We start from the raw sequence: 26,136 nt of genomic DNA on the forward strand, positions 1-26,136 counted from the left end.
CCGGAACCGTGCCGTCAACGTAATTGATCAAGATGACCTTTTGTGTCTTCATCTACGTCTCCGTCTTCGTCACCGAACCGGAAAAATAAAAAAAGAAGACTCTTTAAGCCAAAACAGAGCAACGGTCACGACTCGGTGATATGGATGAACCCTAACTTACCTAAGAGGCTAAGACCTAACAGATTTGAATTAAACATACAACGAAAGAGAGATATATAACCTGAGAACATCGGTATGAGATTGGAGATTAACATAGCCGTGAAGCCCAAGGTTGTCTTTAAAAAACAGAGCAGATCTCATTACTCGGTGATGAGGCCTGAGAGTTCCCACAACGCCATCAATTTCATCTCTGTCTCCGTCTCCGTCACCGGACCTTCTTCACTCCGACGATCCGATTCATTAGAACAGAACCACCATTGTAAGAGATTCTCGGAAGCAACCACCGATCGATTAAGAAACAGAGTTTTTTACAGAGAGGATTTTCATAAAAGTAAAGAGGATTCTAGGGTTTGATTTATTAATGAAGAAGCAAAGCGTATATAAAGAGAATGTGAGAGTTTAGATTGTAAAACAAAATATTACCGTTACATTACATATTTAATTTTTTTTTTCTCCTTAGTGTTAAGAATGTTACCGTTGCATACAATGTTCAATTTCGAAAACTATTTTCACATATGTGTATTTAATTAGAAGACTGGAGAGAAAGAAATGATGAGAGTTTGTTTAATTAATAGTTGTATTTATTTCATATAATAACAACAATTTCTTGAGGAGAAAGCAATGTCACCTATGACTCATGATCTCATCTCACAACTCACAAGTCACAAGGCAACGTTCCAAAACAGCATGAGAGCTACCACCTGACTAATGTGTGATGATAAAGGGAAAAAGCAAGGGGTTTGGATTTGTGTGTTTCTCATCACTCCTGAAGAAGCTATTGATGCGGTGAAAACTTTTCATGGGCAAATGTTTCATGGGAAGAAAGCTTGAAGACCAAGCTAAACGGAGATTAGGATTAGACTTTGTATTTGGGAGTTATACAAATATAATTGTGTGTTTTCCTAAAAGGATTAGGAAATATTATCTAGTTCTTTTCTCATATAATGAGGTGCTAAGCTTTAGGTTTGAGAAAGAGAGATTGAGAGAGCTTTAGGTTTTGAGAGATTTTAGTAAGGAAATATAGAGAGTAATTTTTTATAATTGTTCTTAATCTTATTCTCTTGAATTCTACAAATCCAACAAAGACAGTCACATAATCATATATATAAAAGTAAGGTTTCACTCTCTCCTTATTGGTGGAAAAATATTTAAAGCTTTAATTTCTTTTTTAAAATAAATAAATAAATGTTTATGTCAATCATTCAATATAAAATTTAATTACACTATAAGTTATAATCAAATGGCAAAGAAAATGAAAGGACTTAATCATATATCATTCAACAAAATAAATAAATAAATAAATAAATAAATGTTTAAGACAATCATTCAATACAAAATTTAATTACACTATAAGTTATAATCATATAGCAAAGAAAATGAAAGGACTTAATCATATATCATACAACAAATTTTATAAGGCTTATTGGTGAAAAATTATTTAAAATCATATATATAAAAGTAAGGTTTCACTCTCTTTATTGTTCCATTTTGTATTTATTTTTTAAAATATAATATTTATTTTTAATTAAACCAAAAAAACATATTTAATCATATACATTAATTCATACTTTAAATTCACACTTTACTACTAAAATGAAACTGAAAATTATATAAATTTCCAAAGACTATTGGTTTTCTTTATTGAATTCCAATTAAACACACTATAAATTTTAATTATAACTCCTCTAATTTAATTATTTTTAAAATGTAACTTACATCACTTCTTATCATATAAATAGTCATTCTCACATCTTCTCTACCATATCTCATATCTTCATTATTCTCTTTGTTTTTTTTAAAAGTTCTTGCAAGAGTTACAAAGATATCATTGTAAGAGTTTGATTAATTATTTAGTTTAAACTTTTGTTTTCAATTTTATTTATTTTTTGTTTTTATGTATTTCTTTACGTCTTCATTGTTTTTTATATTTTTTAATGTAATACATATGTATAATAATATTTTATGGTTATAAGAAAATCAAGCTAAAGAAACCATCTTCATTATTTTACATTGGATGTTTGTTTCTTTCTCACATATTCATGTAAATTTATTTTAATTTCAAAAGTATGTTATTTTTTAACAAAATAAACTTTTTGTTATATAATTATCAAACCAATTTGTAAGACATTCTTTTAAGAATAATGATCCTTATATTTAGTTTGTGATTCAACATGTAATAATATAAACAACATTATAATTTTTGTTAACTTTGAATTTTATACTTGATTTACTATATAAAAAACAATTTAATATTCAATTTTCTATCTATTATATATACTACAACGATGAAAAATATAATTAAACCTACAGATATAGCTTAAATTAAGAGGAATATAAAAACAAATTAAAAAATAAAATTATTCTTTGGGAACTTTTTAAGGTTTCTCCTTATTGGTCCATTTAATTTATTTTTCGATTATAATATTTATTTTTAATTAAACCAAATATCTAACACATTTAGTCATATACTTTAATTCATACTTGAAATCCACGCTTTACTATTAAATTGTAACTTAAATTATATAACCTTTCAATTGACTATTTGTTTCCTCCATTCAATTTCAATTAACACACTATAAAATATAATTATAACTCCTCTAATTTAATTATTTTAGAATTATAACTTACATCATATTTTATCCTATAAACACTCATTTTTACATCCTCCTCCACCATATTCTCAATATTTTCTTTGTTTAATTTTTAATGTTCTTGCATGGGTTGAAAGCTCAAATTAAGATATCATTGTAAGAGCTTGATTATATATTTGGTTAAAACTTTTGTTTTCAATTATATTTCTTCTTTATTTTATGCACTTCTTTATTTTTTCATTGTTTTTATACTATTAAATATATAATACATTTGTATAATAATATTTTATGGTTATAAGGAAATTCCTTTATCGATGGGATTCAAAAATATTGATTTCTGACCATCGCACCATAAGAAAATCAAGTTAAATAAACTATCTTCATTGTTTTACTTTATATGTTTTTTTCTTTATCACAAATTCATGTATATTTATTTTATTTTCAAAGTATGTAATTATTTTAACAAAATAATTTTTGGTTATATTCAAACCAATTTGTAAGACATTGAAATAAATAAAATTTTATACACAAATAAAGGTAATTTGTGTGTATATTTATAAGTTTACACACATATATGGATAAATTTTAACATTTTTAGTGGTTGTTTTGATAAAGTTTGAAAAGTGGGTAAATTTAAAAAGTGGTATTTTTAAAAGGGTATTTTTTAAATTCTCCCAATATCATTCCTATTTTTATCATTAACAATATTATTGTTTTATCAAAAAATACTTAAAAGCACTAAAGAAAATTACTATCAAAATTGAACAATTAATCAACGAATAAATTCAAAAGATATGGATGTATGCTTCTATTGTATGATTTAAATAAATAAAATGTAAAAATTTCATAAACATTAAAATTTATTTAATCTATTTTTTATAAGTAAGAAATAAATTAAAATAATTAAATAAATATACAATAACACGCGCATGTGCGCGGGACATTACCTAGTTTTGTAAAATGACTATGATAATCAAACTATGATTTTAATGACTATGATAATTGTGGAGAAGAAAAAAAGATGCATTGTATATTAAAAGCTTTAATTGTAAAATGATATATAAGCACATAATGTTCAAATGGTTATTTCTTTCTTAATTTATTTAAAGATAATAAAATAATAATTTCTTTCTTAATTATTTTATTATCTTTAAATGTTGAAATACATAATTAGTCAATATTCAATGGTAAATATTATAAAGTAGGACAATTATTTTTTCTGTTTGACTAAAAGAAATATCATTCCTTATTTGAACTCCTTTCTTTGTTTTAAAAACCCGCTCTCTACTTTTCATTTGCTTTCACCTTATCTCTCTCTCTCTATCTTTCATCTTTTGGCTTTTCTCTTCATCAAATTCATCGGAGGATATGGCTTCTTCTCTTAACATCCAATTGCCGTGCGACGACGGAGTATGCATGCGATGCCAATCAACACCACCGCCGGAGGATTCTATAACTTGCAGCACCTGCGGTACGCCTTGGCACGTGTCATGCCTCTCGTCTCCTCCCGAAACCCTAGCCTCGACTTTACAGTGGCTTTGTCCCGATTGCTTTGGAGATACCGATCCTCTTCATGTTTCCGGTGCTGCGGCCGGGCACGGATCTGTTGGGTCAGATCTTGTTGCGGCCATCCACGCGATCGAGGCGGATGGGTCTTTGAATACCGAGGAGAAAGCTTGGAAAAGGCAACGGTTAGTGAGTGGTAAAGCCGTCGCTGAAGATGAAGAAGAAGAGAAGAAGGGAAAAGGAAAAGAAGATGTGTTATCCACACTTGACAAGAACCTTATTTGTTCTTATTGTACACAGTTACTTGAGCGGCCTGTGACGGTACCTTCTCTTTCTCTTAGCTCTGTTGCGTACACTTTACTATGATTGTTTATGTGTACACTTTACTTACAAAGACATAGGCTGTTAATAGACATGTTAAGTTATCCTCATATTTGGGTTGGATTGTTTAGTTGAGAGCTAGCTATAAGATGGTGTTTGTATATATATACTTGTTGATACATGTTATAGGAACTGATATGTGTATGTGTAAGATAGTTGTTAGGTTGTTTAGTTGCCGTTTATGAGATGTTTTTCTTTATTCATTATAGACATCATTGACTTCTATGCTATTGATGAGTAGTGGATATGTAATAAATGTTAAGTGAGGGCTCCGCTGATGGATATCTTGTATGTTTCTTTTGCAGAAACCATGTGGGCACAACGCTTGCTTGAAATATTTTCAGAAGTGGATGGGTCAGGCAAAGCGCACTTGCGGAAAATGTCGTGCCATTGTTCCTGAGGAAATGGCAACAAATCCCCGTATCAACTTGTCCATTGTTTCTGCTATCCGTTTAGCAAAAGGCTTTAAAACTTCAAAGGTCCGTCCTCATTTCATTAGCAACGAAGACCTACCAGATAAAGCATTTACAACGGAGCGTGCAAAGAAAAATGGGAACGCGAATGCTTCCAGTGGCAAGATATTTGTTAACATTCCAAATGATCATTTTGGTCCCATACTAGCGGAAAATGATCCCCGTAGGAAACAAGGTGTTCTTGTTGGGGAGTGTTGGAATAACCGATATGAGTGTAGACAGTGGGGGGTTCATTTCCCACATATTGCCGGGATTGCGGGACAGGCTGATCACGGGGCACAATCTGTGGTACTCGCTGGAGGCTATGTGGATGATAAGGACCATGGAGAGTGGTTTCTCTATACTGGAAGGTCTGTATATTTTACTTCTCTCATGCGTATATAAATGTCTATATGTTCTTCAATTTACTGATATGTTGTGTCTCTTTTTGTCTTAATGTGTGGATGTATCATGCAGTGGGGGAAAAGATTTAAGTGGCAACTTAAGGACTAATGAGACTCATTCTTTTGATCAAGAGTTCACATATTCTAATAAAGCTTTAAGACTTAGTTGCGAGCGTGGGTATCCTGTTCGAGTTATCAGGTTAGCTTGCAATATCTTTCTCACTTTCCAACTTTAAAGATTGCTTCAGTAATCTTGACTCTTAAGCTACCTTATGCCATGTATAATAATCAGGTCAGACAAGGTTTGTTCTCCATATAACCCTGAGAACGGAGTGAGGTATGATGGGATTTACAGAATTGAGAAGTGCTGGCGAAATGTTGGAGTACAGGTACACATATATACATAAAGCTAACAATTGTATAGGGTTTATTAAATTTTGCCTTGACCTACTTTTTGTGTGGTCCATATAGGGTTTTTTTAAGGTCTGTCGTTTCCTGTTTGTTAGATGTGACAATGACCCAGCTCCATGGACCAGGTCTGATCTACTTCTTGAATGCGTGCTCCTTATCTATCTATATATATTACCTTTGAGTTTAATGCTTGTGAGTTATTGTAGCGATGAGCATGGAGATCGTCCAAGACCATTGCCTGATATTCCTGAGCTTGATATGGCCACAGACCTGTTTGAGAGACAAGAAAGTCCATCATGGGATTTTGATGTAAGTTTCATTTACCATAACAGTTTGGCGAATTTTATTTCGTGATTTGTTATCTCTCCCACTATACTTTACTGATGAGAGGCTTACTTGATCAGCAAGTTAAGGGTCTTTGGAGATGGATGAAGCCTCCACCTGCTAGTAAAATGGCGGCGAAAGACTCAAAGAGGAGAAAACTTCTGAAAAGTCTGTGTGCAATTCTAAACAATTTCTAGAAATGAGGCTCAAGTGAATATTCAAACCATCTAAACTGTCGTTGTTGGTCTTTTGTTGATGCAGAGTTTAGTTGTGAGATTTGTCGACAAGTGATGACTCTTCCTGTGACAACACCTTGTGGTCATAACTTCTGCAAGGCATGTTTGGTAGCTAAATTTTCTGGGATAACTCTAATGAGGGAGAGAAACAATGGTGGACGCACACTACGCACACAGAAGAATGTAATGAACTGCCCTAGCCATCTTTGTCCCACTGACATTTCTGACTTTCTCCAGAACCCTCAGGTAAACATCATTCAGGTCAATACAATTACAAATTGATGCACTGTAACAGTTGGTCAATAGTAATGTGTTTGTGTAGGGAAATGTATATACTGACTAATTAGTTTTGGGAAATGTGTGTGAACAGGTCAATAGAGATGTAATGGAAGTGATAGAGAAGCTGAAGAATCAGGAAGAGGACAACGAAGAGCCTGAAGGGGATGAAGGTGAATGCTCTGGTACCAATTCTGAGGAAGAAACTAATCTGGTCGTGTCTGAAGAAGCTCATGAGCAACCAGCAAAACGAATTAAGTTGGACACTGACGCCGTGATTACCGGGACTGTCGTTGAATCAGACATGGAGTAGGTAGGGACCTTTCCATTGGCTATTTTGGATCGAACCATCAGACAAAGTTTGAGACTAAGTGGTTTTGTTTTGGAACTTTAAGACATTTATTTGATGAAAAAAAACTCTAGTACATGCATGATGTCGTACGTAACATTTGTGGAACGTATTGCAACTGAGTTCTAAAATTTGGTTCTCTGGTTTAATTATTTTCTTTCTTATTTTGGACTTTTTTTTAAGGATTTAGAACCATTATTAGGGTTTGACGTTGTCTCATCTGGCTAATCTAATTAGGTATAAGCTTAAACCAAAAAAAAATATTAGGTATAAGTTCAGTTTAATTTCCTCTTTTGATTGATATCATAGTATATAACCATTTTGTATATATTTCTATAGTTTTGGAGTCTGTATAGAGTAGATTAATTGGTTTAGAGGCTCTGGTTTAGGCCTGGTCAATATGTATATAAACCCCCCAATTGTAACTTTATTCAATGAATGAGAATGAGAGTATTTTACTAAAATGGTATCAGAGCAAAATAGCTCTCCCTCTCTCTAACTTTTTCCGATATTTTTCTTCCGCATTTCTCACCGGAAAGAGTTTGTTCACCGGCGAAATTCACAATTCACAATTCCGATCTGATCTATCGTTGTAGATTCTCTTGCTTCGTCTTCTCTTTCGATTCTCATCAACTTCAGCTCGATTTCGATTTCGGCTCAGTTCAATGGGAAAACGAAAGACAACATCGAAGTATCGCTCCTCTACACCGGATCTACCGGAAATTGATTCTCCGATCTCTCACGACAAAGGTCGTAGCTCCTCGCCGATGCGTGTTGTCTCAGGATCTGCGCCTCCGGCTCTTACTGCTCGGTCTAAGTCGTTTCCTCCTCCGTTTGTGGTCTCGGATTCTCCGGATAACATTCACAGTCCCTATCATCTTCACAGCTCCGATCATCCAGGTTTGGTTCTTGTTCCTGATCTTCTCGATGGCACAAACTATGGAACTTGGATTGTGGCAATGACTACTAGAATCGAAGCTAAGAACAAGTTAGGATTTGTGGATGGTTCTATATCTCGGCCTATTGAATCTGATCCTTATTATCTGATATGGAAGCGTTGTAATAGCATGGTCAAGTCATGGTTGTTGAATAGTGTCTCTAAGCAGATCTATTCCAGTATCTTGTATTTTCACACTGCAACAGAGATCTGGAATGATTTGTATACTCGCTATCACAAGTCGAATTTGCCACGGCTTTACAAGTTACGCCAACAGATTCACTCGCTTCGTCAAGGGAGCATGGATTTATCGTCTTATCACACTAAGACGCAATCTCTTTGGGAAGAACTCTCTAGTCTTCAAGTTACTGCTCGAACTGTTGAAGATTTGGTTGCTGAAAGAGAAACTAATCGTGTCATTGATTTCCTTATGGGACTCAACAACAATTATGACACTGTTAGAAGCCAGATATTGATGAAGAAAAGCTTACCTTCTCTCTCTGAAGTTTACAACCTGTTGGATCAAGATGACTCTCAGAGATCTGCTACTCATCTAACATCTGTTACTCTGGATCATGCAGCTTTTCAAGTTGCTCAACAGTCTTCTCAGAGCTCTTCTTCTGGTGGTTATCAGTTTCAGAAAAGAGACAAACCTATCTGCACCTTCTGTGGTCGCACTGGACATGTTGTTGAAAAGTGTTACAAAAAGCATGGTTATCCAGTTGGTCATCCTCGCTTCAAGTTCTCTAAGTCCACTCCTACTGCAGCAAATGTCATCTCTGATTCATCTTCAGATAGCAATGCTGTTTTGGACAGTGGCAAAATCACAGATGACCTCTCCACAGATCAGATGCAGCAGATTGTTTCCTTCCTCAACTCCAGAATCAGTAGCTCTACCATCACACCTGAAGTTCACTCTGTTTCAGTGTCTTCCCTCCCTTCTTCTTTACCTAATGGCCCAGCACCTGGTACCTTCTTTCCCTCTATCATATGTTCTTTTACCAGTGCTGATAGGCCTTATGCTTATTCCATTACTAGCAATACCATTGCTATTAATGCTTGGGTTATAGACATAGGAGCAACTAATCACATCTGCCATGATAAATCTTCCTTTTCTACTTTTCAAACTCTCACTGACACTAATGTCAATCTTCCTAATGGTGGTATAGTGAGCATTGTTGGAATAGGAACTGTTCATCTGGGTAGTTATCTAGTACTTGATGGTGTTCTATACATTCCTCAGTTTAAATTCAATCTCTTAAGTGTCAGTTGTCTGACTAAGTCTATGGGCTGTAAAATTTGGTTTGATGAGAATTCTTGTGTTCTTCAGGATCTTTCTCGGGACTTAATGATTGGCATGGGGAAACAGGTCGCTAACCTCTATTTCTTGGACATCGAGTCAATAGATAAACCAGTCAATTCTCCTACCTTTGTTGCTGCTTCTGTCATCTCTCATGATCTTTGGCACAAACGGTTAGGTCATCCTTCTTTTTACAAACTTCAGTCTCTTTCTCATGTTTTGAATTTTAAAAAGGAACCAAAAATCCAAAAAGATTTTCATTGTAAAACTTGTCATTTGGCAAAACAAAAACATATACCTTTTGTTTCTCAAAATAATATCAGAAAAATTCCTTTTGAGTTGGTCCATATAGACACTTGGGGTCCTTTCTCTGTCCCTACTCATGATGGTTATAGATATTTCTTAACCATTGTTGATGATCATTCTAGAGCCACTTGGATTTATCTGATGAAAAATAAATCTGATGTCTTACATATTTTTCCTTCTTTCATAAACATGGTTGAAACTCAATTTGAGACTAGAGTTAAGGGGGTTAGGTCTGACAATGCTCACGAATTTAATTTCACTACCTTTTATCAATCTAAAGGAATCATTCCATTTCATTCTTGTCCTGAGACTCCTCAGCAGAATTCTGTTGTTTAAAGAAAACACCAACACATTCTCAATGTTGCTCGTGCTCTTCTCTTTCAATCTCATCTTCCTCTATCTTATTGGGGAGATTGTATTCTTTCTGCAGTGCATCTTATTAATCGTATTCCAGCTCCTGTTTTAGATGACAAAAGTCCTTATGAGGTTTTAACAAAAAAAAAATTCCTAACTATGATGATTTGAAAGTTTTAGGATGTCTTTGTTATGCTTCAACCTCACCCAAGAATAGGCATAAATTTGACCCTAGAGCTCGTGCCTGTGCTTTTCTAGGCTATCTTTTGATTGATTTATTTATTTTTTTCAATTTCATTGTTTAGTTGGTTGGTCCCAATAAGATGTTTAAAGCGTTTCTTATGTACTAAAGTAGGTTTTGTCCCAAAAGAAAAAAAGGTTTAAAGTTTCAAACAGTTATTTAATCAGAAACTGATTAAAACATGTTTATAAGGTTTATGTCTAGTATACATTTTCGGTAACTATAACCATCTAAACTTGAGACCGATGAAATGAAGTGTGCACAAACCTGGTCGGTTAATTGATGTTATTGGTGAAGTAGTCACGAGAGAACTAGTGGTGAGGAAAGATGTGTCATGTGTGGGTGCAGCTGATGCGGTTTGTGGCCATGTGTGTGGGTACATGGGAGCAAACTCGAAGACTGGAGGTAAGCAATGCCCAGGTTTACTTTGATCTCTTGGCTTGCGATTCAAGACCGTCTTGTCGTTGGTGCTAGATCAAGAGAATGGAGATGTATTCAAATCTCTTGTTTTTTTTTAGGGTAACCTAATGGGACAAGGGACCATGTTATTTTGGTGATTTACCCACGATATGATCGATGGACCATGTTATTTGAACATCTTTAACGTCTCTCTTGCATTTTTGTCTCAGAATTATTTGGTCGGCTCTTGCTAAGGTTATGCTAAAGTCAAGGTACAAAACAGATGAAAGGGGTTGCTTATTCGATTTTTCTTCCTAACTGTTATTTAATTTACACTATTTTGAGGGAATGAAATGGACAGAGACATAATTGGATGGATAGATAAGTAAGTTCGAAATCAGATTTCAGCAATCCGACTATTGGGAGATAAGTGATATGATACTACTGTTTAGTTATTAACTTTTTTTTTTCTATTTCAGTATCTTTTTGAACACAAGTTATATCGACATGTTTTCTAGTAGTGGTTGTAAAAATGTTATTTTTTTGAATATAAATTAATATTTAATACAAAAAGAGAAAAAAAAAGATAATTTTCTTAGTAAAAACAAAATACAATGATCCTCTATGTGTAAATTTAAAAAAAAATTAAAACTATATATTTTAAAACGTGACATCTGACTCAACATACTTTGTACATGTGACTTCTGACTCAGCAGAATGACAATTACTCATCATATTTACAAACCCTATCTCGGTCGATGTTGTTTTCGGCAAAAATATGATAGTTCAGATAGTTTAATAGAATAAATGTATAGTTCAGGTAGATTTCAACACTAAATATATATATTTGTTTCTTTAAACAACATGCATGTAATTTCAAATTTATTTTCTCCTTTTGTTTGGACTATATGAGATTCTCCATCCTCCGCTGGAACTACTTCATATCTATCAGTATCAGGTGGTTCTTATGAACAACATCAGACTTCTAATTCTTCAGCAAAATCTCTATTTTCTTACCTGTTTTGTTTTAGAGAGTCTTCAACAATTTTTCTAAATTAAAATGACCACTAACCATAACTTTTTGAGTATCCATATCCGTTGTTTATAGTTTAACACCTAATAAAAAATTAACTATTATATTACCAAATCTATATATACAAAAAATATAAATAGTTTACTTTCATGCCTTTGAATTGACATGATACATTTCTGATATTCTTTGCGCAATTTTCACAATGCATCCCAATTTACAACTCACATTTGGTTACATTTACACTAGAAAATATTTAAATGAAAAAAAAAAATAGCAGTATAAATAAAATATAAAAATTATAAAACTTTTTATTAAAATCACTTACATATGTTGATATATAAGTCATGTGCCTGTATTTGTAACTATTGTTTCTTCGTGTCTGCTTCGACCAACAAGCCATCATAGTCAAATACTAAAAAACAACCTCTCAATGACCTTAACACTCTATAAATCTATAAGAAGAAAATTTATGAAATTTGTTAATCATATAATCAATTAAATTATAAATATATTGCTTATATAATTGCACAAATAGATCTTACTAAAGGTGACTCAAATATAAAAAAAAAAAGCAATTAATCAATTTTTTTTATCTTAGAAATTTATTGCATCCAAATTTTTAATGATAAACTCAGAATCATTTTTTCGTAAAAGAAATTACTTCAATTAAATATTTTTAATGTTTTTAAAATATTATCTCAAATTTTCTTTATTTCATTGTTTTTTTCAAAAATATAATTTATTACATTAGTTGGTAATTGATATATCATGGGTTTTTATAGGTTTTTGGCCATGGTATAAGTCTTATTAATAGAGTCTTTCTAGTGTTTCTCGAGTCTTTCAGAGTCTTGGCAGATTTATATACATTTATATTTATTTTGGAGATTTTGGAGCACTTGGGAGCTTATGGATCGAGAAGATGTGCCGAAGAAACGTATTCAAAGAGTATATTTGGTGTGAGTGTTGATCGACACTATCCCTGGTGTCGGGCGACACCAAATATCTGATTGCAATTGAACTTCGCATGTCTCTCAAGTTTTGAAGATTTGCATATTTTACCCAGAAAATCTCCTTATTTACAATCAATCCCGAATAATGTTTTTGACATTGTATATTTGATGAGACAAAAGCTTTTTTTGAGAGAGATATTTGTAGAGAGCTTTGATAGAAGAATTACAAACTACTTCATAAAAGATTATAACTCCTTTCTTCATCTATTGATTTCTTAATGATCTGAGTAGACTCCTTGTTAGGTTTAGGGTTTTTGAAAGGTTTATGATGAAATCTTAGATTGAATTGATTTGTTAGGCTTATTTCTTTAGAGTTCTTCATATGGATTGTGTTTATTGCTTGTTCTAGCTTTATGACCTAGAATATGACCTTAGGATAAGATTTTAAGAAGATTAAAATATTATAGTTGATATATTTTAACTTATAAAGAGTTTAAAATAATACATACATATTATATGACGAGACTGATTGTAAGACGGGACGGGTTGTAAGACGAAACAAGTTTTAACCGATATTATTAATAAATGAAAATATAATTAATCTCATATTTCAAAATAGGTAAAATATTTATTTTACTATTTTTTAACAACACCAATATAGTACATGTATAATTAAACTAATTTAATAAAAATTGGTATAATGCAATCTCAATTTTCATTGCCTTGCCTCTCTTGCCACCGCGTGTGTAAATAAACAATTAGTCCATATTTAATGTTGAGTATTATATAGCATCAGAAGTTTTCATTTTTTACTTAAAGAAATATCCTTCCTTACTTGAATCCCTTATCTTTATTTTCAAAAATTTTAAATGTTGAATACTAATTATTTTGCTATCTTGAATGTCGAAATAAATAATTATCCATATTCAATGGTAAATATTATATAGTAGGACACTTTTTTTTTTCTTTTTGACTAAAGAAATATCCTTCCTTATTAGAATCCCCAATATTTTTTTTTTTAATGTTGAATGTTGAATACTAATTATTTTGCCATCTTAAATTTTCAAATAAATAATTAGTCCATATTCAATTGTAAATAATATATAGTAGGACATTTTTTTTTTCTTTTTGACTAAAGAAATATCCTTCCTTATTAGAATCTCTAATACTTTTTTTAAAAATGTTGACTGTTGAATACTAATTATTTTGCCATCTTTAATGTTGAAATACATAATTAGTCCATATTGAATGGTAAATATTATATAGTAGGACACTTTTTTTTCTTTTGACTAAAAAAATATCATTACTTATTTGAATCCCTTATCTCTTTTTAAAGACTCGCTCCTCACTTTCATTTGCTTCACCTTCTCATCATTAGATTCATCGAATATGGCTTTTTCTTGTGACATCCAACTCCTTGCGAAGACGAAGGTGTATGCATGCGATGTAAATCCCAGCCTCTGCATGAGGAATCTCTCACTTGCGGCATGTATCCTGTCTACTTATGAATAAGAAGAAGGAACCTAAGGCAGCAAACGTAAACGAGAAAGAAACTCAAAGATGGGTTCCTCCAATAAAAGACCTGTCACTGGTCCTGGCTCTACGTCCGGCCTCTACATCCGTTTAATCTTTTAGTTTCTTCCTCGTTTTCGCTTGTTTGCCTTAGGTTCCTTCTTTTGAGTTACACCTTGGCACGTATCATGTCTCTCGTTGAAACCCTGGCTTCGACTTTACACCTTCGCCCTCGCATGGGAGTTGGATGTTACGAGAAGGTCATATTAATTCATAGCCTCATCATCAAGAGAAATATACCGATATGGTGGAAAAAGATGACGGGTTCGGTGTTAGGAACCACTATCGTGTAAAACTCTCATGAGTCCATCCCGAAGCATGAACGAGGTTAGTACCGTAAAAGACTAAGATATCATATGTATGGGTACTCGTGGTTTAGAATTCATACTAGATAAGTGATTGCAATCTTTTTAATATTATTTTGGGATAATACGGAAAAATACATATTTACGTAGCTAGTGTAATGTTCTGCATTAGGCATAACGGTTTGACAGAATTGAGTGAGTTTTTAGGATATTTGGTAGAATTGTTATAATGTATAATATGTTTTCATTTTGGGTTTCTCTGTATTTTTTTGGGATTTATTGATGAAAGAGGAATAGAAGCAATGAAATCTTCTGAAATCACACCCATAAAGGTGGAATTTTAATTAATTTTTGAGTATTATTTTTGAGTTGTCATTTTTGTAAACGAGATATGTTTTTTTTAAGGAAAACCCTGAAGTCAAATACAAATGATCATAGTTTGTAATAGAAAATAGTGAAAAGAGTAATTTATAGGTAGCTTGGATATGAACGCATGGTCTGGTTGGAAACAAAAGTGCAAGTGGCACATTGGTTCGAGCTGTAAAGAAAGCTTGGAAAATTGTGAGAAGAAGAAGCAACAAAGCAGCAAAAGATGATAGAATCCTTTCAAAAGATGGCATCCTTTTGAAGTCATATGTACTTGTACTTGTTTACTCCTTCGAATACATGTGATAAGTAACTATTGGATATTGAAAAAAAACAATGTCTTTGCCTATGTTCTTGAAGAAGAAAGATACTTGTCCCCCTTTTCGAAATAGTTTTTTTTGTTTGTATGCTGTTTCATAGGCTTGGACAAGAGTGTGAGGGATTCCAAAGATGCAACAAGATGGTCGAGCCGCTGAACTTCAGAAGTGTTTTGGGACTTTGGGACATCTTCATCTGCCCTTGACACTTCTTCGTGACTCTTTTCTTATTTTTTTTTTCTGGATGTGATGGCTCTCTAGTTCTTGAGTTAATTTTCTTGTTTGACAGGATAATATCAAAACGCTGTTGTTCAACATTTAATAGATAATAAATTGATTATTGTAAAAGCATGAGATAAAGATATTAACTTGAGTTGGTTGAACTCAATTGAACAAGAATAAGTGGATTAAATGGTTAAAACATCAATCAATCGCAACTCAACTCATTTGATCTATCAAACCATTTGACTCACGAATTCATACTCATTGGCTGAGTTGAATTGAGTTAACCCCATGAACCTTGACCCATTTTGACATCTCTATATGCGTTGTACCGTGAGTTAAAATCTAGTTTAAAGTATGATAAAACCTTTGTAAATGATTAGATACATTATTTTAAAATGGCTATTTCTTAAGTATTTTACTATCTTAAATGTGTAAATACATAATTAGTCCATATTCAATGTTAAATATTATATAGTAGGAAAATTTTTCATTTTTATCTTAAAGAAATATTCTTCCTTATTTAAAACCCTTATCTTTATTTTTTTGTTTTAAATGTTGAATGTTGAATTCTAATTATTTTTCCATCTTAAATGTTGAAATAAATAATTAGACCATATTCAATGGTAAATATTATATAGTAGGACATCTTTGTTTTGACTAAGGAAATATCCCCTTATTTAAATCCTTAATCTTTTTTGAAAATGTTGAATGTTGAATATTAATTATTTTGCCATCTGAAATGTTGAAATACATAATTATATTAATCCATATTCAATGGTAAATATTATATAGTAGGACACTTTTTTGTTGTTGACTAAAAGAATATCATTCCTTATTTGAATCCCTTTATCTCTTTTTAAAGACCCCTTCTTCACTTTTCATTTGCTTCACCCTATCTCTCTCTCTCTATCTCTCATCTTTTTGCCTTTTCTCATCATCAGATTCATCGGATACATACGGCTTCTTCCGGTGACATCCAACTCCCATGCGAGGCGAAGATGTATGTGTGCAATGCAAAACAACACCTCCACCGGAGGATCTCCTTGGCACGCGTCTTGCCTCTCGTCTCCTCCTGAAACCCTAGCTTTGTCCTGATTGTTCCGGAGATACCCATCCTCTCTTCCTGTTGCAGCTGGGTATGGAGCTGTTGGTTCAGATCTTGTTGCGGCCATCCACGCAATCGAGGCGGATGAGTCTTTAAGTACCGAGGAGAAAGCTAGGAAGAGGCAACGGTTAGTGAGTGGTAAAGTCGTCGCTGATGAAGGTGACAAAGAAGTTGTCACGGTTACGGTTATTGTCGCCCAAAAGTAATTAATCGTCTTCAACAATTATGGAATTATCAAATTATCAAATTTGTATCCTTTTAAATCATTTAGAGTAGAAAAACCAAGAAAGGGTTTACCTATCACTCTTGTGAATTTTAAGACTTTTTTAAGAATTGTTTTATTAATTAGAGGATAAGTTTTGTATGCCACAAAAACAACATGTACAGTATATAGCTCGTAACATATGGTGGGACTATCACAGAGACATAAAACCTTTGCGAAATTCAGAGTATAATAAAACCTTTGCAAAATGATCAATGAGAACGGGTTAAAAAAAATCAGAGTATAATTAAACCTTTGTAAAATGGTCAAAAACATAATTTTAAAATGCCTATTTATTTTTTAATTTTTTAAAGTAATAAAATGTTTATTTTACACTATCTCAAATGTTCAAATACATAATTAGTTCATATTCAATGGCATATATTATATACAAGTAGGACAACAGTTTTTTACTTTTTGACTAAAAGAATTATCCTTCCTTATTTGCCATCTTAAATGATGAAATACATAATTAATTAGTCCATATTGAGTAGTAAATATTGTATAGTAGGACACCTTTGTTTTCTTTTTGACTAAAAAAAATATCATTCCTTATTTGAATCTCTTATCTCTCTTTTCAAAGACTCGCTCCTCACTTTTCATTTGCTTTACCTTATCATCATTAGATTCATCAAATATGGTGATTACTCGAGTATTTAATCCGATAACTTAACCGAAAGTAAAGTATATGCGGGATCGATCACAAGGAGCAAGGTTATACTAAAGACTTGCGAGACTCGTTCTTAGCTAAAGCGGAAAATATTTGTTGTTTGGTTTTCAGTTTTGTAAATAAAAATGCAAGTAAAAGAGATTAAACTTATCAATTAAAAAAATTGGACAGCATGGTATTTTCAGAGAATCAATGAATAACAAATAAAAGCAATAAGGAATTCAAACATGAAAAACCGTTCTTCAACATGAACACAAGTTTAGACTAATTCTCTCTCAAAACATTAATCACTAAATTCAACTATTCAATTACTAAACTATCCTTTGTAATTTCCTAGCTAAATTCGCATTATCAAACAAGTTCATTCTATTCGCAAGGCATTCTAACATCAACCCTCGCAGGCTAGAAATACAATGCTCAATTAACACTCATTCATGCATTTCATCGAACATCTCTGAAACAAATAAAAGCCTAAATTCTAAAACAGGGTGATCAATCCTATTATAGCATTAAGAACATGAAAATTAAAGAATCCATAAAACAAGAATCCATTGAAGCAATCCATTCACAAATTTATTGAATCTTCTACTTAGAACCCTAAAACCCAATTGAAGAACTACTCACACATAGCAATTAGAACAAAGCAAATAGATATGAAACAAAACATGATGATATTGCTTATATAATTGCACAAATAGATTTTACTAAAGGTGACTCAAGTATAAACAAAGCAATTAATCAATTTTTTATCTTAGAAATTTATTGCATCCAAATTTTTATTGATAAACTCAGAATCATTTTCGTAAAATATTATCTCAAATTTTCTTTATTTCATTGTTTTTTTCAAAAATATAGTTTATTACGTTGGTAATTGATATATATATCATGGTTTTTATAGGTTTTTGGTCATGGTATAAGTCTTATTAATAGAGTCTTTATAGTGCTTCCCGAGTCTTTCAGAGTTTTGGCAGATTTATGTACATTTAGATTTATTTGGATATTTTGGAGCACTTGGGAGCTTATGGATCGAGAAGATGTGCCGAAGAAACGTATTCGAAGAGCATATTTGGTGTGAGTGTCGATCGACACTACCCCTGGTGTCGGGCGACACCAAATATCTGATTGCAATTGAATTTTGCATGTCTCTTAAGTTTTGAAGATTTGCATATTTACCCCAGAAAATCTCCTTATTTACAATCAATCCCAAAAAATGTCTTTGACATATATATTGAGTTTTTAGGTTTTTGATGAGACAAAAGCTTTTTTGAGAGAGATATTTGTAGAGAGCTGTGATAGTAAGAATTAGAAACTACTTCATAAAAGATTCAAAACTCCTATACTTCATCTGTTGATTTCTTAATGAAATCTGAGTAGACTCCTTGTTAGGTTTAGGGTTTCTGAAAGGTTTATGATGAAATCTTAGATTGAATTGATTTGTTTGGCTTATTTCGTTAAAGTTCTTCATATGGATTGTATTTATTGCTTGTTCTAGCTTTATGACCTAGAATATGACCTTACGATAATACTTTAAGAAGATTAAAATATTACAGTTGATATATTTTAACTTATAAATATTTTAAACTAATATATACATATTATATGACGCGAAGGATTGTAAGACGGGACAGGTTGTAAGACGAAACAAGTTTTAACCAATATTATTTCTAAATGAAAATATCATTAATCTCATATTTCAAAATGGATAAAATATGCCACAAAAACAACATGTATATAGCTCGTAACATATAGTGGGACTATCACAAAGACATAAAACCTTTGCAAAATTCAGAGTATAATAAAACCTTTGTAAAATGATCAAAAACATAATTTTTAAAATGCCTATTTATTTTTAAAATTTTTAAAGTAATAAAATGCTGTGTATTTTACACTATCTCAAATGTTCAAATACATAATTAGTCCATATTCAATGGTATATATTATATACAAGTAGGAAAAGAATACATGGTGATTTCCTACGAAAACAGCAACGGCCAGGAAAGAAGAAGGAAATTTACTATGAAAAAGCGGGTCAGAAAGTGGAAGGAAACTTTCCTACCAAATTCATATAAATATTATTCCGTAGAAAATCTAAAAAGAAACGGAGAAGAATAGCGTAGGAATTTCTCCTACCAAATACCTTTTGGTATAAGTTTGTAGGTAACAGCGTAGGAAAACGGAAGAAGGTTAACTTTTCTTTGATAATCATAATTTTTGATAATAATAATTATAAAATTTGAAGGAAATTATCAAGTTTTCTTTTATAATCATAATTTTTGGTTTAATCCTACACATTTACAGTAAAATTATATTAAAATTTCAATATTAAAAACCATTGTTTTCTAAAAATATTTTAATCTTAATTTTCATTCATAATCCCACACATTTACAGTAAAATTATATTTAATTTTCAATGTTAGAAAACATAGTTTTCTAAAACTTTTATAATCTTAATTTTCAATCCTAATCCCACACATTTTCAGTAAACTTAAACTACAATTTCAATTTTGTAAAAGCATTGATTTGTAAAATTATTATTATTGTATTAATTTCACAATATAATTTGGGCCTGTCACACAAAGTATTGGTTTACAAAAATTAAAGTTTGGGCCAGAAAATTAGTTAATGGGCCATATATTGATCCATTAACAAAAATAACAAACCCTAACGTGTACTTAACATCTTCTCACTCTATTCTCTCTGTCGCCGTTCACAAATCTTCTCTACTCACTCACCACTGAAACCATCGACGATTTCTCCTACTCACCTTATCTCTCCTTCTCTCTATTTCTCTTTTTTTTTTGGCTTTTCATCATCAGATTCATCGGATATGGCTTATTCTGGTGACATCCAACTCCCATACGACGTAAAGGTGTATGCATGTTATACTAATCCCAGCCTCGGCCTGAAGAATCTGCCACTTGCGGACATGCGTTACGCTCCAGCCTTTGACTTTACACCCTCGCATGAGAGTTGGATGTAACGCATGTGCTGCAAGTGAGAGATTCCTCAGGTAGAGGCTGCGATTTGCATCGCATGCATACACCTTGCTGTCGCATGGGAGTTTGATGGCATGCGATGTCGAAGTTCTCTTTTGCAGAAAATCCATACATCTGCCATAAAAAAAATGATAAGATCAATAACAAATTCATGTATATTTTGACAACTATTAAATAAATCATGTATTTTCGAGACTTTTTTTTAAAACTCCAAACAAGGTCGTAAAAGATCAAATCTTAAACCTAGTTTCATATTTCTAGTCATGCTCGTCCCAGAACTAAAGCTCATAAGTCATAACGCAAGGGCACAACATTTTTTTATTGTTTTATTGGTCGACCAATTTTTGTTTTTTTACTTGAGAATTTTTGAAAAATACCCCTTTTGGTGTACCCCTTTTTAAAAATACCCCCTTTATCTATCCATTTTCAAAAATACCCCTTTTTAAATATAAAAATTTATAAAGTTTTATATAGTTTATAAGGTACTTCTATATAATAACTACTACTGTGAGATTCGATACAAATATTTTAAAATGTTTTAAATAGTTTTAAATCGTTTTATAAGTTTTATAAGGTTTTTAAAAGGTTTTTAAAAGGGTTTATACGGTTTTTATAAGGTTTTTATAAGGTTTTTATAAATTATTTTTACGCTATTTATGAAAGGTGTATAAAATTTTAGACACATATAAAGGTAATTTGTGTATATATTTATAAGCTTACACACATATTTGAATAAATTTCAACATTTTTAGTGGGTTTTTTGATAATGTTTGAAAAGGAGGTATTTTTAAAAAGAGGTATATGAAAAGGGGTATTTTTGAAATTCCCCCTTTTTACTTTGCATATCAAAAGCTTGGGTCTATTGTGTCTAAAATAATAAATTTAAACTAGGATTTACCCCATAATATTTGTCAAGGCCCTAAAATGTTTTATTTAATTAATTTTAATTTATATTTCATATTTTATTATATATGTGCAGTTCCATCTGATTAACCTAAGGCCTTGAATGGCATATGCTTTTAAATCAGTTTTGGATTTAAATTATCCAAAATCCATTTTATTAGCTTTCAGGAAATCTATATTTTAAAAGATTTTGCTAATTTCTTCTTAAAATCCAAAAACCACAAAATGTGGTTTTTATTTATCTAAGGTGAATTGACATTTTTCTATTTTTCATTTTTTTTTTTAATTACAAAATCTGTAAATCATAAATCAAAATCTAAAAGATCCAAAAACCAAAAACTATAATCCAAAATCACTCAAAATCTTTGAAACATTCATGGCCTAAGTATAGCTCGTCACCAACACAACAATTCCAGGCAGAACCAGTAAACTTGTGATTGTAAGTTTTCTTTTGCTCTCCTCTGTGTCTTTTGATTTCAATTTTCGATGTTCTGTTTTTTTTTATTGAATCTGATCATAAAAACGAAACCTTTGTTACCATCTACTCTTCAAATCATCATCAGTGGCAATTTAGAAAACCAAGTTTCGTTGTTCTGTCTTTTTATTGAATCTGATGATACCCAAATCCAGATTCTTGAAATCAATGGTGGCTTTTCGTGATATGAAACCAAAATCAAATCAAAGTTTTGGTCTTTTCATAATCTTCTTATTAAATTTTCAATCTTTGTTTATGTACAGTTCTCAGATCTAACATGAGCGTGAAAAACAATGAAGAGTCCAAGAACATGGACTGTCAAATTTGGAGAGACCTTCCTTTGGAGCTTCTAAGCTCAGTAATGACTTATCTTGAAATTAAAGATAACGTAAGAGCTTCTGTTGTATGCAAATCTTGGTATGAAGCTGCAGTTTCTGTTAGGGTCATTGACCAGTCTCCTTGGCTCATGAGCTTTTCTCAAACCAAGAACACTTACGAGTTTTTCGATCCATCAAACTGCAAGAAGTATGCAATGGAGCTGCCTAAATCATTAGTTGGCTCTATTGTTCATTATTCTAAAGATGGTTGGTTACTTATGAGCAAAGACTTTTCATCAGAGTTTGTCTTGTTCAATCCATTTACTATGGATCTTGTGGTCTTGCCTGATCTTCAGTTGTGGAATTATTATCAGTTAGTGGGTTTCTCTTGTGCTCCTACTTCAAGTGAGTGCGTGGTGTTTACTATGAAGGATTATGATCCTGGCCATGTCACTATCCGCACTTGGAGTCCCGGTCAAACGACTTGGAGTTCAATGCAGGTTGAGTCTCAATTTCTTGATGCTGAATATAATAAAGTGGTCTTCTCAAATGGTGTGTTTTACTGTCTTAACCGCAAAAAATTCCTTGCGGTTTTCGATCCATCTTTACGCACATGGAATGTTCTTCATATACAACCACCTAGATGTCCCAGTGAGGAGAGGTCGGATGGAGGAAGGTACATGGTTGGTTATAAAGGAGAGATATTTTTAGTACATACATATGAAAACACGGATCCTTTGGTGTTTCAGCTCGATCTTGCAAGAGGTACATGGAATACAAATGATACACTTGGTAGTTTAACTATTTTTGCGAGCAGTAAGTCATGTGAATCGACAACTTATGTCAACGAGGGGATGTTAAGGAATAGCATCTACTTCCCTAGCTACGATGAGAAATGTTGTGTGGCGTATTCGGTTCATGAAAGGAGATACCACCCGCGTGAACATAATCTCGATTTAGGAAACCAGCTTTCTTCTGATGACATTTGGATTGAGCCTCCCAAGAACGCTACTGAGATAGTTGAAAAGAGTATTGGCAATGCATGTGTGGAGTTTACATCAGTTTGATCTGGACACATCTCTAGAGTAAGTGTTATAGCTTCATTTAAATGTTATATGATGTAAGATTTGGAAACAGAGCTGGTTGGATAAGCTTTTTACCAACAGATTTGTGTTGTGAGGGTTAATCAATATTTATTTTTCTTCTATTTCAATGAAAACTATACAAGTAGATACTTTTATAAATAATATGTTCAGGTCTTACCCAAGTCTGTGTTTTAAAGAGTAATTCACATAATTTTGATATATCTTATAGTATGATATAACCATTAATGTCCTTCTACTTAATAAGAGTTGTTAGTTGGGTAACTTATGGTATTAAACATATTCACGCATTGTCTTTTTGACATATTGTATGTACATGCATAGTCTCTTTATATCTGAAGCATAGCGAGCAGATTGTTATGTAATGGATCAGAGACATGGTCAACAAGATTTTGTATAGGACCTTTTCCAGTGAAAGCTGCCTGTGCATAGAATCCAAGCCACGCGACCATAGCTAGTCTCCCGTTTTTAATCTCTTTAACCTTAAGATCTTCAAAAGCTACCGGGTCCTCCGAGAGGTTCAAGGGATCAAAAAGCGTCCCTCCGGGATAGTTTATGTCTCCTGGCAAGTATATTCCCAGTGGCTCTAAGGCCTCTATACCACAATATCTTGCATATTCCGGTCCTACCTGTACGTGGCGTGGTAAAGGTTTTTTTGTTAAGGGAATGTATAAAATTTGAAATGAAGCAAATGTTGTATTTGATGTCTTTAAGTGTAGTACCATCAAGAGTACTTGACAAATAGCGATAACAATGACACCTTGGCTTCCCGCTAAGTGCAGCCCTGGAATGCCTAGGTAGTCCAATGTTTCTCCCTGGCGAAAAACAGAGGCGTGTCCTCGGTCATGCTACTGACTAGATGGTGAAAGATGTTTGAAAAAAGAGAGCTCATTACTAAACAAAACCTGAAGCTTCGAGTATCCGACTCGCCACCATACGGACTCAGCAAAATGGAAAGCTCCAGTGAGATCAAATATTTCTGGGATTATAACACCCAACGCTGCAAGCATGGCCCAACGAGCATGAAGTATTTCAAAGCTGCAAAACAAGAAGTAGGACTTAACTACCATTTACCAAAAAAAGGGTACACTTCAGTGAAATTTCAGAATGTTTCTCACATGATTTAGTAGAAAGAACAAACAAGTAAGCATGAGGGACAGTCATAGTTGGCTAGAGGAATCAAGATCTAGATGCATGGACAGCCTCTTAGCTCTAAAACCATAACAAATTTGAAAAGAGGAGACTCACTTGAAGTATTTATCAAAGGTCGAACGATCTTTGCCAAGTCCTGCAATGTCGAATCCATAATCCCCAGGAAATTCTCCTGTAAGGTATGGAGGATACTCATATGGGACTGGACCAAACCAACGGGGACGTTCTTCTCCATACCACTTACTGCACACTTACAAGAACAAACCAAGAAATTTTCTGACCAATGTTATATAGTAAACACAAGACTTTCTTATGAATCTATCATTGTCACAAGACACTTCACTTAACTTTGATTTAACATACTAAGTAGCTATGTAACAGATGTTATCGACCATGCAATCTCCTAAAATACTAAGAGATAACTAACCATGCAATTTTTCATTTAGATTATCAATAACTACAAAGGTTATAGATAATCAACATCTCCTAAGGTACTTTCACAAATTCTATTTATCCTGTCTTACTTACGATATGACGATAATGGTTAGATATCTACAAATATCGATATACCTATCGTTTCTAGCTTCCTGAGCTTTAGCTCTGAATCTTGAAGAACTCTCTACAGCTTCTTTCTTTCTCTCTTCCAATCTCAGCCGCAGAGATTCTCCTAGTGAACTGTTGGCGATTGCTTTAACCGCAGTGAACGGTATTGCCGAGAAAATCAACACTCCCGCAAGCTAAAAAAACAGGATGAGAAAAAGTTAAGAGAGAAAACTTACAAAATGAGAGGACAAGAAAAATAGCTGAACAAAACCTCTTGCCACGAAGCTCTGCAAATCGAACGGGACCTTGTCAAGGCGATTCTACTACTAAGAGACTTGGAGACAAGTATCCTCGGAAGTGAATTGAATGGCGAACAATTTGAGGATAGTGATAGCTTCTGTTGAAACAGAGCCATGGTTCTTGAATCAACCAAGCTTTGTAAAAGAAGCGGTCTTAAAATTTTCACACAGAAATAAATGATTCATATTATTAATTATTGAAGACCAAACTTTTAAACGTTGCGATCAGCCCACGTGTCTTGATATTAGCCAATTGTTATAAAAACCATATACTATAGACACAATTCGTTTTCGTTTTTGAGGTCTATGTTTCAATGAAAAAGTGGTGACGTCATTGTTTTATTGAACCGGAAAAAAAAACAAACACGGTTTTGTGTTTATGTTTTTGTCAAACCGGGAGCTGACGCGTACGCTGAGCTTGGTTCAGTTGAGACTTTGAGACTTGAGATAAGCAGAACGCAAAGCTGATCCCTTTTAACTACTCCTTTAGTTGTTATAGGTGTTCATCAACTTGAGGGGTGTAGTTGTTATATCATGATGTTTATAGTCTATAGCTTATGTTTTTGAGGTCTTATGTTTCAATGTAAGTTGAGTTTCAGTTTCTTGATGTTGAAAATATAATAAAGTTGTCTTCTCAAATGGTGTGTTTTACTTTCTCAACCGAGAAAATTTCCTTGCGGTTTTCGATCCATCGAATCTTTACGCACATGGGATCAGTGGCAGATTCACGAGGATTATTAACCTATGGCACATTATATATACATAATAATTATCTCTGAGATTATCTACACCACTGTGCGAATTTGAGATTTTGGTATGGATGTCGATTGACAGCTATGGCGGGTGTCGATCATATTGCTGGTGTCTTTTGACACCACAAGGAGTTGGGTTGTTATATTTGTTCTCCGGTTTTGTGC

General features: G+C 32.8%; 3 protein-coding genes across 3 annotated transcripts; 2 read left to right on the plus strand and 1 right to left on the minus strand.

The window, feature by feature from the left end:
• Positions 1-4,034: 4,034 nt before the first annotated feature.
• LOC17895985 (E3 ubiquitin-protein ligase ORTHRUS 2) lies at positions 4,035-7,241 on the plus strand. Its single transcript, XM_006300947.2, has 9 exons — positions 4,035-4,577; positions 4,943-5,460; positions 5,567-5,692; positions 5,786-5,882; positions 5,965-6,029; positions 6,111-6,213; positions 6,309-6,396; positions 6,490-6,710; positions 6,835-7,241. Exons 1-9 carry the CDS (start codon positions 4,119-4,121, stop codon positions 7,051-7,053), a joined length of 1,896 nt encoding a protein of 631 aa, XP_006301009.1. The 5' UTR covers positions 4,035-4,118; the 3' UTR covers positions 7,054-7,241.
• A 14,399-nt stretch (positions 7,242-21,640) lies between these two features.
• On the plus strand, positions 21,641-23,335 carry LOC17894661 (F-box/kelch-repeat protein At1g57790). The gene is made up of 2 exons (XM_006302359.2): positions 21,641-21,769; positions 22,069-23,335. The coding sequence occupies exon 2, from the start codon at positions 22,083-22,085 to the stop codon at positions 23,187-23,189; it is 1,107 nt and encodes a 368-aa protein (XP_006302421.1). The 5' UTR covers positions 21,641-21,769; positions 22,069-22,082; the 3' UTR covers positions 23,190-23,335.
• A 142-nt stretch (positions 23,336-23,477) lies between these two features.
• On the minus strand, positions 23,478-25,373 carry LOC17895155 (chlorophyll a-b binding protein 7, chloroplastic). The gene is made up of 6 exons (XM_006302451.2): positions 25,192-25,373; positions 24,948-25,114; positions 24,474-24,620; positions 24,131-24,263; positions 23,948-24,040; positions 23,478-23,854 (listed from the first exon to the last, which is right to left on the minus strand). Exons 1-6 carry the CDS (start codon positions 25,333-25,335, stop codon positions 23,555-23,557), a joined length of 984 nt encoding a protein of 327 aa, XP_006302513.2. The 5' UTR covers positions 25,336-25,373; the 3' UTR covers positions 23,478-23,554.
• Positions 25,374-26,136: the final 763 nt, after the last annotated feature.

This window comes from Capsella rubella, unplaced genomic scaffold (genome assembly GCF_000375325.1).
Source record: "Capsella rubella cultivar Monte Gargano unplaced genomic scaffold, Caprub1_0 scaffold_2, whole genome shotgun sequence".
NCBI lineage: Eukaryota > Viridiplantae > Streptophyta > Magnoliopsida > Brassicales > Brassicaceae > Capsella > Capsella rubella.

What these genes read in the sequence shown, in the direction of transcription:
- LOC17895155 (XM_006302451.2), bottom strand. Translation starts at nt 25,335, where the DNA reads ATGGCTCTGTTTCAACAGAAGCTATCACTATCCTCAAATTGTTCGCCA. An exon ending in ACCTTTGATAAATACTTCAA is followed by an intron (nt 24,264 to 24,473) that starts GTGAGTCTCCTC and finishes CTTGTTTTGCAG; the next exon opens with CTTTGAAATACTTCATGCTC. An exon ending in TTTGTCAAGTACTCTTGATG is followed by an intron (nt 23,855 to 23,947) that starts GTACTACACTTA and finishes CGCCACGTACAG; the next exon opens with GTAGGACCGGAATATGCAAG.
- LOC17894661 (XM_006302359.2), top strand. Translation starts at nt 22,083, where the DNA reads ATGAGCGTGAAAAACAATGAAGAGTCCAAGAACATGGACTGTCAAATT.
- LOC17895985 (XM_006300947.2), top strand. Translation starts at nt 4,119, where the DNA reads ATGGCTTCTTCTCTTAACATCCAATTGCCGTGCGACGACGGAGTATGC. An exon ending in GGCGAAATGTTGGAGTACAG is followed by an intron (nt 5,883 to 5,964) that starts GTACACATATAT and finishes TGGTCCATATAG; the next exon opens with GGTTTTTTTAAGGTCTGTCG. An exon ending in ACTTTCTCCAGAACCCTCAG is followed by an intron (nt 6,711 to 6,834) that starts GTAAACATCATT and finishes GTGTGTGAACAG; the next exon opens with GTCAATAGAGATGTAATGGA.